Source organism: Leptonychotes weddellii, chromosome 3, assembly GCF_054177405.1.
Source record: "Leptonychotes weddellii isolate Sample4059 chromosome 3, ASM5417740v2, whole genome shotgun sequence".
NCBI classification, from domain to species: domain Eukaryota; kingdom Metazoa; phylum Chordata; class Mammalia; order Carnivora; family Phocidae; genus Leptonychotes; species Leptonychotes weddellii.
Window position 1 is genome coordinate 150,163,902 of NC_138371.1, and position 13,054 is coordinate 150,176,955.

The 13,054-nt window shown below is 36.2% G+C and overlaps 1 protein-coding gene across 1 annotated transcript in view; it reads left to right on the plus strand.

The window, feature by feature from the left end:
* The window catches only part of NDFIP2 (Nedd4 family interacting protein 2), a 66,659-nt gene that overhangs the window by 19,476 nt on the left and 34,129 nt on the right, over nt 1-13,054 (plus strand). Inside the window, 1 exon segment of the mRNA XM_006735673.3 lies at nt 12,675-12,840. Coding sequence (XP_006735736.2) covers nt 12,675-12,840 — 166 coding nt within the window.

Genomic DNA, 13,054 nt, shown 5'->3' on the forward strand with positions numbered 1-13,054 from the left:
AAGTGATATATACTTATTTTTAAAAATACAGGCAGTATAAATACAAGGAAAGAAGCAATCTAGGCATTCATAACTTACCAACCAGAAATAGGTTAGCACCTAACATAATTTCATTTGTGCTAATAGAAAGGAAGAATGTTATAAAAACAGGATAATGCTATTTATGCTGTTTTAAAAAATGAAAACAAGAAATATGATTTTGTTTGAATTTAATACCAAGGAAAAACATCTTAAAGAACTGTTAAATTCTAGATAAAGGTTTCTTTAACACAGAGCCTATTAGGTTATGTAAGATTTCACTAAAATAAAAAATACAAAAACCAGTAAGAACTTGGTAATTTAAAAAACGGTATGTTTTAATTTAAAATTTAATTTAAAATTAAAATATAATTTTTGATATTAGAGAGTAAATCCCTGCTGTGATAGATGAGGTCAGTGATTACTTTCTCTCATCTCTTTTCCCCATTTCCTGATTTTTATGTTGCGGATATTTTTACTTTTTCAGGGTGTGTGTTTCCTTTCTGGTTGCCAGCAGCTATTTAGTCTTTAGCTCTATATTTAACATTAGTTCTGTATTTAACAGGATTCAGTGCTAGCCACCATATCTTTTCTTTTTCTTTGATTCATTTCTGATTGCCAGGTTTTCATTATGAAGTAATTTTTTTTTTCAAGGAGTCATGGGTGTTGTAAATACTTTATACATGGAAGACGGCTAGCTCAACTTTTTTTTAAAAATGTAAACATTAAAATTATGAAACATTTCAAATATAAAGAAAAGTACAGAAAATAATGTAAAAGATAGTTTTATATCAACTGTGGAGATAGTGGCAAATGGAGATAATAGCATTTTGCCATATGTGTTTCAGGTTTTGAATATTCTTTTCCTTTCCTTTTTTTAAAAGAAAGATAATTTTAAAGCCTTACATTCATGCCCCTCCCTTCTTCCTCATACGCTTTTTTTTTTTTTTTTTTTTAAGATTTTATTTATTTGACAGAGAGACACACTGTGAGAGAGGGAATACAAGCAGGGGGAATGGAGAGGGAGAAGCAGTCTTCCTGCTGAGCAGGGAGCCCGATGCGGGGATCGATCCCAGGGCCTGGGATCATGACCTGAGCCGAAGGCAGACGCTTAACGTCTGGGCCTCCCAGGCACCCCCTTGTACGCTATCTTGAAGTTGATTTATATAATTTTTGTGAATGTTTTTACTACATAAAATACTTTAGTTTTAGATTATGTGAAAATGTATTTATTATGGTATTTTGCTGTTTTATACTTTCCCAGTTTGCTTTATTCATTTAGCATATTTTAAAGATTGGTCTAGGATGATTCATACAGATCTGATTTATCAATTTAAAATATTGAATTGTGTTATAAAATCATGGAATAATACTCATTTTCTACTGGCAGACAGCTGTTTTCATCTTGCTATTACAAATAGTACTGCTGTGAGCATTCTTGTACATGTATCTTAATGTCCCAAGTGTGAGAGTTTTCTAGTGTTGATATCTGGAAGTAGAATTATTGCATCCTACACACCTTCAGCCTTACTAGGAGTTGCCAAACTGCTCTTCAAGGTAGTTGAGTGAATTCATACTCTTAATTAGTTTGAGTCCCAACTCCATCCTTTCTAACAGTTTTTGCTCTTTATTAGGAATATTTTCTTTTTTTATTAATAATTTATATGCCTCATGTAATACTGTTTTACTTATTTTGTCCAATAAAGCTTGTTTTCCTAGAGTTTTCATTTCTACTAACCTTTATCAAAAGATCACCCTCTTTATGACCTATTTTTGGTTTTGTACCTATATTCTTTTGTAGTAAATTATTTTTTGATGAATAAATAGATCACTTAGATCAGTGATCTAAGTCACTGATGCTGCTTCTATCAGTGTATGCAGAGTCTCAGGTAGTTTATCTCTAATTCAGTGACCTCAGTGACCTTAGCTTTGCTAACTCACTGATTTTGTTGTGGGAGAGGATAGCTGCTTGTGATTTTTGTGACTTACTTTGTTGTTGGCTATCTTTTTTAAATTTTTTTTTAAAGATTTTTATTTATTTATTAGAGAGAGAGAGTACAAGTAGGCAGAGAGGCAGGCAGAGGGAGAGGGAGAAGCAGGCTCCCTACTGAGCAGGGAGCCCGATGCGGGACTCGATCCCAGGACCCTGGGATCATGACCTGAGCCGAAGGCAGCCGCTTAACCGACTGAGCCACCCAGGCGCCCCAGTTGTTGGCTATCTTATCTAGCTGTGGTAAGAAGGGCTGTCTCTAGTGTAGTTGTTCTAAAGACTTGGGTGTGTGGAGTTGGAATTTATTTTCTTGTTTAGGATGTATAATTTCAGTGATTTTTTTTTTTTTTAAACATGGTTTGATTTAGTAAGCTTTTGGGCCCAACATTTGCTTATTAAGTTATGGTGAGTGCCCATAAAGTTGAATGATTAAATAAATGATTTAATAAATATTTCAGGTTTCCACTATGTATAAAGCACTAAGGAAAATGTAGAAATAAATGAGGATGATTCTTGATCTTGAGATGGTCAGTGTGCATCCATTAGTTGACTAGGCTCCCTACCCCATTTTGGTAGAAGAAAAACTTTGGGAGGCATGGAAGACAGTGTATTTTATGTGAAGTCTATTGGAAGCTCTAAACTCGGGTAACTGTTTTAGGAGATACCAGGATGAATAAAGCATACTTCCTAAATTTCAGAAAGTTATAATCTGATTGGGAAGGTAGAAACATTCCCAAATCTAATTAGAGGTTCCCAAGGGTCTCTAAGTCCTCAGGGCATCATGAAGCACAGTACAAACTTGCAAGAGGTAGTTTCCTGGAAGGAAATAGTTGCAATTAGAATTTACTAGCTCTTGTTTTTCATTTTTGTGCCTAAATAGTTTTGCTTTTAAAAGCTCTTGATGTTCAGATTCTGATTGCCAAAAGGGCTTATTTCATGTCTGATGACATGTATCTTGATGTTTTTATTTTTTTTTAAAGATTTTATTTATTTATTTTGACAGAGAGAGACACAGCGAGAGAGGGAACACAAGCAGGGGGAGTGGGAGAGGGAGAAGCAGGCTTCCTGCGGAGCAGGGAGCCCGATGCGGGGCTCGATCCCAGGACCCTGGGGATCATGACCTGAGCCGAAGGCAGACGCTTAACGACTGAGCCACCCAGGCGCCCCGATGTTTTTATTTTAATGTCTGAGATCTCAGTTCTTTATTATAAAGCATACTCCTTAGCCAGTTTTGCTTTTTAAACTTTACCAGATACCACATTTGCTGACTTATTTTGGTGCGTGCAAATCAGAAAATCTATTAGTGTGTTCTTATTTAATTTGATTAAGGAAACAGGAATAAAACATTTCACTACAAGTTACCATTATATTATCAATGGCAATATATTATCATTATATTATCAATGCCTATGTTAGATAGAATACTAGTATGTTAGCTTGTAAAAATCAGACCATTGGAATATTTTGAAAACCGAGGGTTTGAATAGTTTCATCAATTAAAACATTAAAATTTTTTTCATGCTTTTTAAAAATGCATAGGACTACCTTCTCCATTGGAGTTTCTAAATTATGATCCCTAAGACACTTAAGGAAATCTTTTTTTAAAGATCTTACTATTTTATTATTTATATTTATATTTTATATTTACTTATATTATTTTATTATTATGCAGCCACTGTGGAAAACAGTATGGAGATTCTTCAAAGAATTAAAAGTAGAACTATCATATGAACCAGCAGTCTTGACTTGTGGGCATATATTCAAAAGTACTGAAATTAAGATCTCTAAGATGTCTGCACTCCCATGTTCATTTTAAAATTATTCACAATTATCATTTAGTTTAGATGGCAAACTTTTTTTTAAAGATTTTATTTATTTATTTGACACAGAGAGACAGCGAGAGAGGGAACACAAGCAGGGGGAGCGGAAGAGGGAGAAGCAGGCTTCCCGCTGAGCAGGGAGCCTGATGCGGGGCTTGATCCCAGGACTCCGGGATCATGGCCGGAGCCAAAGGCAGCTGCTCAACTGACTGAGCCACCCAGGCACCCCAACACTTAAGGAAATCTTAAATGCTGGAATTGCTCTGCATCTTTGTTTCTAAGAAAGCATAATTGATTGGGGCACCTGGGTGGCTCAGTCGTTAAGCGTCTGCCTTCGGCTCAGGTCATGATCCCAGGGTTCTGGGATCGAGCCCCACATCGGGCTCCCTGCTCAGCGGGAAGCCTGCTTCTCCCTCTCACACTCCCCTGCTTGTGTTCCTGCTCTCACTATCTCTTTCTCTGTCAAATAAATAAATAAAATCTTAAAAAAAAAAAAAGCATAATTGATTGATGTAGTGTTCCATGATTGTTTGTGTATAATACCCAGTGCTCCATTCAATATGTGCCCTCTTAAATACCCATCACCAGGCTAACCCATCCCCCCACCCCCTCCCCTCTAGAACCCTCAGCATAATTTAATGGAAGGCGGATTTGTCTCAGGAATTATTATCTGTGTTGCTTTAGACGAATAATAAAAAGTGCTATGGGTGTTTCCTCAGCTGTGTTAAGGAAGGAGAAGAGGGTCTCCTCTTTCTCCCAACTGCATCTGTTTTTTTCTAGTCATCAATTCTCCCCCCACCATTTACAACAGCTTTGGGTATACTTTAAGTGGATCATCTTAGGTTATCTTATTGCCCACCCTTGCCGCAGGCACCCTGCCCAGCAGGAAGTCCATGCTGGTTGGGAAGCAGTTGCTTGCCAAAGGAGAGAATCATCCTGACTGATGACTGATGTAGTCTAGTCAGTCAGGGTCTGGTCCTTGAGTGGGGTAGGTTCCATCCTACCTAAATTACTGTGAATCTGTAATGAAAGAGGGATGGAAGAGATTTTAGAAAGACAATCACATGTCTACCACAGATACCCTAAATGCTTAAGACCACAGTATAATCACTAACAGATCTCAAAAAGCTACTTGCATTGAGGAAGTCAAGATACTATAGAGACAGAAACTCAAGTTAGTGGCCAGACATTGAAAAAAGCAACCTTTATAAAGCAAACCTAAAATATTGTTACATGTAACATATTTTGGTATAAAACTGCAAATATGAGGCTGAACATCTTCTTCTGATGAACTGTATAGACATTTATGGCATATATTATGGTCTTTTCATACTAAATTGAAGTGAGCTAGATTGTTAGATAGGAGACTTTGAGAAGGTATGTGAAGGTTGACAAGCAGTGCCCTGAAGACAGACATCCTTAGATGAAAGAAAGTAACAAATTATAGAAATGATTCCTGAGATGAAAGAAAGTAATGAGAACGCACCAATCCAGCACACTCAAGTATTTTTCTCTCCTTCTGTACCCCCCCTTTTTTTTGAGGACTATGAGATCAAGCAAGCTGTTAATAGTCTGTGTTAAGATCATAATGACGTATTGATAAGGAGATAGACTTGTAGGACACATTTGTAATAAGTACATATTAGGTAAGATCTGTGTAAGCTAAATAGAATTTTGAAAAAAATCTTATAACAATTTAAGAATTAGGTCACACATTTGTATTAATTAAAGAGCTATGAATGCAACTAATGAGGGTACCCTATAGGACCCTTCAAATTGGAGCGCCTGGGTGGCTCAGTCGGTTAGGTGTCTGCCTTTGGCTCAGGTCATGGTCCCAGGGTCCTGGGATTGAGCTCCGCGTCAGGCTCCCTGCTCAGCGGGGAGCCTGCTTCTCCCTCTCCCTCTGCCTGTCACTCTGCCTACTTGTGCTCTCTGTCAAATAAATAAATAAAATCTTAAAAAAAAAATAACCCTTCATATTAAAGAGGGAATCTTAGTGTCTAGTATATTTACATTGCAACTTTAGCATATAAAAAGGAATTTAACCGGAGGGTGAGTGCTTTTGAAAATAGAAATTTATAAAATCTTTATCCCATCTGTTTAGCTTCTTTATTCTTTGCTGGTCTTTGGGTTGTAAATATGCTCCAACTTTTTGTCCTTAGTCTTAGTTAATTAGTAACTAGCTCTTAAAGACTTCAAAGTACATAGGTTAGCAAGGTTATTCTCTCTCAGGGCTTCCATTTTACACTATTTGACTGGACATATCTTGCATTTCTTTTTTTTTTATTATTTTATTTTGATAGTGTTCAACAAGACAGATCCTCCACTTTTTTTAAAACTCTTATGCAGCTGGGAAAACAGATTGTAAATGAATGATTACATAAATAATAGTTGCTGTGATAGGTACTCTGAAGAATAGGGTGCTTTAAGATTACATCAGAGTCCTACTAATCTTTTTTTTTTTTTTTGATGTAGTGTTCCATGATTCATTGTTTGTGTATAACACCCAGTGCTCCATGTAATACGTGCTCTCCTTAATACCCATCACTGGGCTAGCCCATCCCTTCACCCCACTCCTCTCTAAAACCCTCAGTTCGCTTCTCAGAGTCCATAGTCTCTCATGTTCATCTCCCCCTCCGATTTCCCCCCTTCATTTAGCTCACTAGAGTCCTAATCTACTTTTGGGAGACAGGAAAAGCTTCTGTGAGAACTTGATTTTAATCTGACTTCTGAATGATGTGTACAGGTTAACTAGGCATGGAATGTGTGGTATGGAAGAGAAATAATTGAACATATATATGAATTAATATTAACAAGTGGATGTATAGGTCTGAAGCTCAGAGAAGCAGTCTAGTCTGGCAGGATAAATTTTGTCTTCTGTTCTTTAATCATTCTGTTGTCCCATTAATTATCCCTCTCCTTATTTTTCCTTAAAAAAACAGATACGGATTCTGTATTACATTCTTTCAAATGTATATTTTTTGACTATAATTCCAGGTTGTGTTATTTTTCTTTTTTTTTCTCCTAAAGATTTTGTTTATTTATTCATGAGAGACAGAGAGAGAGAGACAGAGGCAGAGGGAGAAGCAGGCTCCCCGCGGAGCAGGGAGCCCGATGTGGGACTCGATCCCAGGACCCTGGGATCATGACCTGAGCTGAAGGCAGACGCTTAACTGACTGAGCCACCCAGGCGTCCCTGGTTGTGTTATTTTTAATAGAAAATTGCTATTAATAGAAAATTGCCCAGGGAGCTATTGTAATGATATTATGTAAAATTTAAGTTGGAGAAAGCTTTTTTTTTTTTTTTAAAGATTTTATTTATTTATTTGAGAGAGAGAGAATGAGAGACAGAGAGCATGAGAGGGAGGAGGGTCAGAGGGAGAAGCAGACTCCCCGCCGAGCAGGGAGCCCGATGCGGGACCTGATCCTGGGACTCCAGGATCATGACCTGAGCCGAAGGCAGTCGCTTAACCAACTGAGCCACCCAGGCGCCCGAGAAAGCTTTTTATCATAGAATACAATGCTTACCCTTATTACCTCATTGCTTCTGAGATACACCAAGCCAGAAACTAGAGATTTCATTTTTTTGCATTTTGGGTTTATTAAAAATTAGAAATTTCAAATTATGTTTAGTGTGAAAAATTCAAGTAGTAGAGAACGATGAAGTCTCTCTCCCCACCTACAGCTCTTTCCTGTTTCTTGCTTATCTTTCCAGAAATTTTGATTGCATATATGTATTACACAAATAACATCTCTCACTATTTTAAACATTCATTTACACAGTATATACTCTTTTGTGTGTGTGTGTTTTTTTCAGTTGATATGTTGTGAGCAGACAATAGCAATTTTACAATGAAACAACCCTTATTTATTTAAAAGACAGTTTAGTTGTGCCTTGATAAAATATCTGATGACACTTGGTTTTAAACAGTTGTTTTGCAGACTTGTTCAGGTGATGGAGCATCTGGAGCTCATGGTACTTTTTGTGGAGCACCATGAAATAATGATATTCTTTCATACTAAGAAGAAAGGTTTTACTTGCAGAAATATATTTATAATATGAAATATAAAGCCAAACCAGAATTCTGTACTTTAAAGAGAAGAAACTGAAAACTAGGCATGATTGCCAACTCACAGTTTTTTTTTTAATTAATATTCATTTGTTGCTTATACAGTCTTCCCTAATTGTTTATATTTTTGCTTTATCATAAGCTAGCTTTCATTTGTGAAAAAATGTCCAGAGACAGTGAAGTTTTAGTAGAAATATCCCTAAAACTAAGGCAGTTCTGTTAATTTACTTAATAGTATGTTTATGTACATTAGGAAGACTGCTGTAATTTAGTTTTATTGGTAGAAAATCTAGCTTCATTTGCCAAGCAGCAGTGCTTTGTGGGAACCTATCTTCTGAGCATATTGGTTTAGATCACTGGGGCTCTCTGCAGGGATTTCTTAGCTCCTGCTGTTACCTTTCCCTAGCAGCATAGATAAGATAGCTCACTTTCTTCTTGGGTGATTAAAATGGGTAGATTGACTCTACCAGTTGATTTTATTGCAACTCTAATCTGTTTTTTCCTCTAATTTAGGTGTTAAATAAGCCAACATAGAATGATAGAGACTACCGTAGGTTTTCGCTAGAGCCTTATCATCTTAGAGTTTAAAGGAGCCCTTGTTATCTATTAATACCATACAAAGGGCAAAAATCCCATTATATGTAGGCTGACCATTCAATTTTCTTGAGAATGAAAGGGGTGGAGAAAATGCTAAATTGAGTGGTGCCCTGAAATAATAGGTGTAAAGTAGGACTGTCCTGGGAAAAACAGCTGTAATGGTCATCCTAGTTATACAGCAGCCTTGCCATCTAAAATCTGCCTGAAGGTATTTGTTGCCCTACAGAAAATCTAGTGTTCTAATAATTTAAAAGATCTAATGAAAAAAAAAAGATCTAATTAAAATTTTAAAGGTCTTTTATTTAGTTAAAATTTAACTCCTTGCAACTAGAACTGTTCTTCCCAGTTTTGTTTTCTGGTACTAAATGTAGTCAGAATATGGCAGTATACAAAATACATTAGCTCTTCACATACCTTTTTTTTTTTTTAACAACTTACAATTTTTTTTTTTCAAACACTGCTCGTTGAACAACACTTTATAGTACATCCATACATTCTCATTTGGGTGTTTTTAGAAAACATTTTTTTTTTTTTAAAGATTTTATTTATTTATTTGACAGAGAGAGAGATAGTGAGAGCAGGAACACAAGCAGGGGGAGTGGGAGAGGGAGAAGCAGGCCTCCCGCCGAGCAAGGAGCCCGATGCGGGACTCGATCCCAGGACCCCGGGATCATGACCCGAGCCGAAGGCAGACGCTTAACGACTGAGCCACTCAGGCGCCCTAGAAAACATTTAGTGAGGTCTCTGGCTTCTCAAAAGCAAAGCTTACAGTTATTAATCTTTTATCATCTTAAGATAGAATGAAGTGCTACAGCAAAGGAGAGCTGACAATTAAAGGAAACGAAACTGTAGTTTATACATGGGAAGGCTGGACTTCCAGCCAGAGTTAATCATAATGCTTATGGTTTTCTTACCATTAAAAGTAATCGATATGCATCAAGCAAAGACGAACTACAGATAGATTTAAGACAGCCAGCCCTCTTGTCATCCTTTTATCCTTCAGGCTAAAAAATGGTGGCTCTATATGCAACTTTTCGTCACCCTGGTTACTATAGTAAAGACATATTTTAGTTTTCATGTGCTGTTGCCCATGTTTTTTCCAGGAGGCTCAAAAATAGAACAAGCTAGGGAGATAATTTTTGAGGTGATGTGTGGACAAGACACAGAGCCACGTTCATTATTGTATATATGTAGTTCCCACCCCATTTATCTCTGCCCCCCCTTTTTTTGCTATTTATGATAATCCTGAAAGAATGTAAAATAGAACCATTGCGCAGCATGATTAAGGAAAAATTTCCACAGAGGGCATTGTTTAATTTGATGGACATGTAGTTTGATTTGAACTTTTGAATGAATTTAGTTGAAAGGCAACCAAAGTAGGTTATTTTATAGAGGCACCAAAGATATCAAAATTAAAAAGTTGACTTTTGGAAGTTCTCTGCTACAGTGGGTAGAGATTATTGACTGAGTTATTGGGTTTTACTGCTGATACATGGCAAATGTTCACTGTGTATTATAATTTTGTAAAAATAAAACTGTGAAGTGTGAGGTAGGGCAGTTGAAATAATTTAGGGTGTGTTTTACAAGTACCAAAGCTTTACTTCTGAGATCATATGTAAAAGTATCTGTAGTTACTCTTTTTTGTTTGTTTTTAAAGATTTTATTTATTTGCGAGAGAGAGAGAGAGAGCAGGAGCAGGGTCAGAGGGAGAGGGAGAAGCAGACTCCCTGCTGAGCAGGGAGCCCATAGCAGGGCTTGATCCCAGGAACCCAGGATCACGACCTGAGCTGAAGGCAGACGCTTAACTGACTGAGCCACCCAGGTGCCCCTCTGTAATTACTCTTTTTATTGCAGTTATTTGAATACATTTTTTTAAAAAGATTTATTTATTTTAGAGAGAAAGGGAGCTTGCGAGCAAGGGGAGGGTGCAGAGGAAGAGAGAGAGAATCCTCAAGCAGACTCCCTGCTGAGCCCAATTGGGGCAGGGGGAAGCTCGATCCCAGGACCCCAAGATCATGACCTGAGCTGAAATCAAGAGTCAGCCACTTAACCGACTGAGCCACCCAGGCGCCCCTGAATACATTTTGAAGGTTTTAAAAATGAGTTGGTCATTCTGGGGAGCACATTTATGTATTTGATATGGTAGGGACTATTTCTTGTGAGGAACCAGAGGAGAGCTATTTTGTCATACAGGATCTTTTTCTTTAGTACAGTTCATCCACATTTGCAGCATTAAGGCTAAGAGATGGAACAGTAGTTTCCTTTTTTTGATACCATCACTGTTAATTGTTTAGTTGATAATGCTAAGTATATATCTATACTTTACTTTTATTTGCCTTAACTTGCTCATCTGACATTTTTGCTCTTTGAAGTATGATCAAAGATGACTAAGTTAGGAATTCTCCTGGGTACTTTGTAACATGAGACATGGAAGATGCTTGGTGATGCTGAGGCAGAGTGTAGCTAGTCAGGAGGGTGGTCATGTAGTGCCAACTTAGAAAACTGCTGCAGGTAAATACAAAGCTCATAGAAAATTCACTTTATGATTGTTTAACCTTACAATTCAGTTTCTGTGAGTGAATTTTATTACCTAAACCTTGGTGCTATGGGAAAAAACCCTGTCTTATTAACTTGAGAAATGATTTTAGGTATGTTTATGCCAGTTCTGATAAAATATAATTTATGAACTCACAGAAGTATTGTGCTAGGGTGATCACTTACCAAGACACAGGCAAACAGCAGTGAAGTAAATTTTACTTTGCATGTTTTTAGAGGCAAATGAATGACCACTTATTGGACTGATAGCACCAAATTATTTCAGGCCATGAAATAAAGTCTATTAAACTAACGGGGAAGAAGGAGGAAACTAGTATTTATTAAATGCTTTCTGTGTGCTAGGTGTTAATGCTAGATGCTTTCCAAATATCATTTTACAATTCTGTGAGGATTTTGGCTGCATTTAGAACTTAGAGACACTGAGGCACAGGGGTTTATCAAAGCTCCTAAAAGGCGGAGCAAGAATTTGCATGCTCTTTTTTTTTTTTCTCACTACATCACAAAACTCAGATTTGTGTGTGTACAGATTTGCTCTGTGACAAAATTTATTTGGGGGATTATTTTTAACATTGACTTTCTTAAAGTACAAGAATAATTAAGATGTGAAAATTGAATAATGTTGAAGGCCTGTAGTGTTTCTTCAAACGAGGATTCTAGTGGATTTAAAAATGTCTTAAAAAAATTTAATAACTCTTCTCCAAATATATCTAAGTACCTTTTTGATGAGTCACTTTTTAGAGTATTGATGCTTTTGGTTGACCTACAGTTAGCTTGCCTACATGTAGTTATTATCACCTCCTAACAAATGAGCATTTAAAAGATTACTTATAAATGAAGTAGGAAGTCTATATAGCCCTGTCACTTAGGTTTGATTCTTGGTCTGACCCTTCCTAGCTGTTTTGATGTCTGGCAAGTTACTTTAGGTGTCTACACTTTCAAGCTTGTCCCCCCCCCCCTCCATTTTATCTGTCAAATGGGGATAACATTCTCTATTTTATAGATTTTTTGTGAGGATTAAATGAGTTAAATGATTGCAGATCCGACCTATTATCTTGCACTTCCTGAGCTTTCAATAAATTTGTTGTGTTGAAGAACATCTTCCAGGATTTTATATACACATTGATTCATCTTGCTTTATAAGTAACTCCAAAATTTTGGACTTGAGAAAACCTCCTTAGAGTATTCTACATTTTTGGAATGTTTATTATTATTTCATTTTATTAATTCAGGTTACATTTTCAATTATTTTAGATACTAGTGTAATAGAAATGGTATTGTGGTTTAATTATTAGATGCTTTTCTTTGTAGTACACAGTGATTAATACATGGTAGTCAGTATTTACTGTAGGATTGAATGAATTTGAATCTATTTATAGTCATGATGTTTTTCTTTATAAATTCTTAATTTGAACTTCATTTTTTATTGTAAAGAAACTACCAAAATCTGAATTTCTTAATGACTGCTTCAGTCTCTTACAAATTTTGTGCATCTTTTTAAGTGTTATTTTACTTTGTTTTTAACTAAAAGGTGATCCTTTGCCTGAAAAAATCTTTAAAAATTTGCTTAAAAATTTTAAAAATAATAATCAGAATGACATTAATATTTCTTTTTCGTTCTCTTAGCTTCACAATGAAGAAGATAATTCAGAGTCATCTGCTGTAGAGCAACCATCAACTTCAAACCCAGCACCGCAGAGCGTTCAGACTGCCCCTTCAGCATCGGTACTTGAAACGGACTCTTCTCCTCCACCTTATAGTAGTATTACTGTGGAAGTACCTACAACTTCAGGTATTATTTTTAGTATGAAATAACTAGTAATATTTTTAGTGACTCAGTTTTTTTTTTTTAAACCAGTATGGTTTTATTTAATTATAGAGTCTCTTAAAGGCTTTCTGGTTTTATGATTTTTGTTACAAAAAGGTTTTCCAAAGGATAGTTTATAAAATATTTACTCCTATTGTTTTCAAAAAAATTAAAAGTGTAAACTTTCTTATGCTTACTA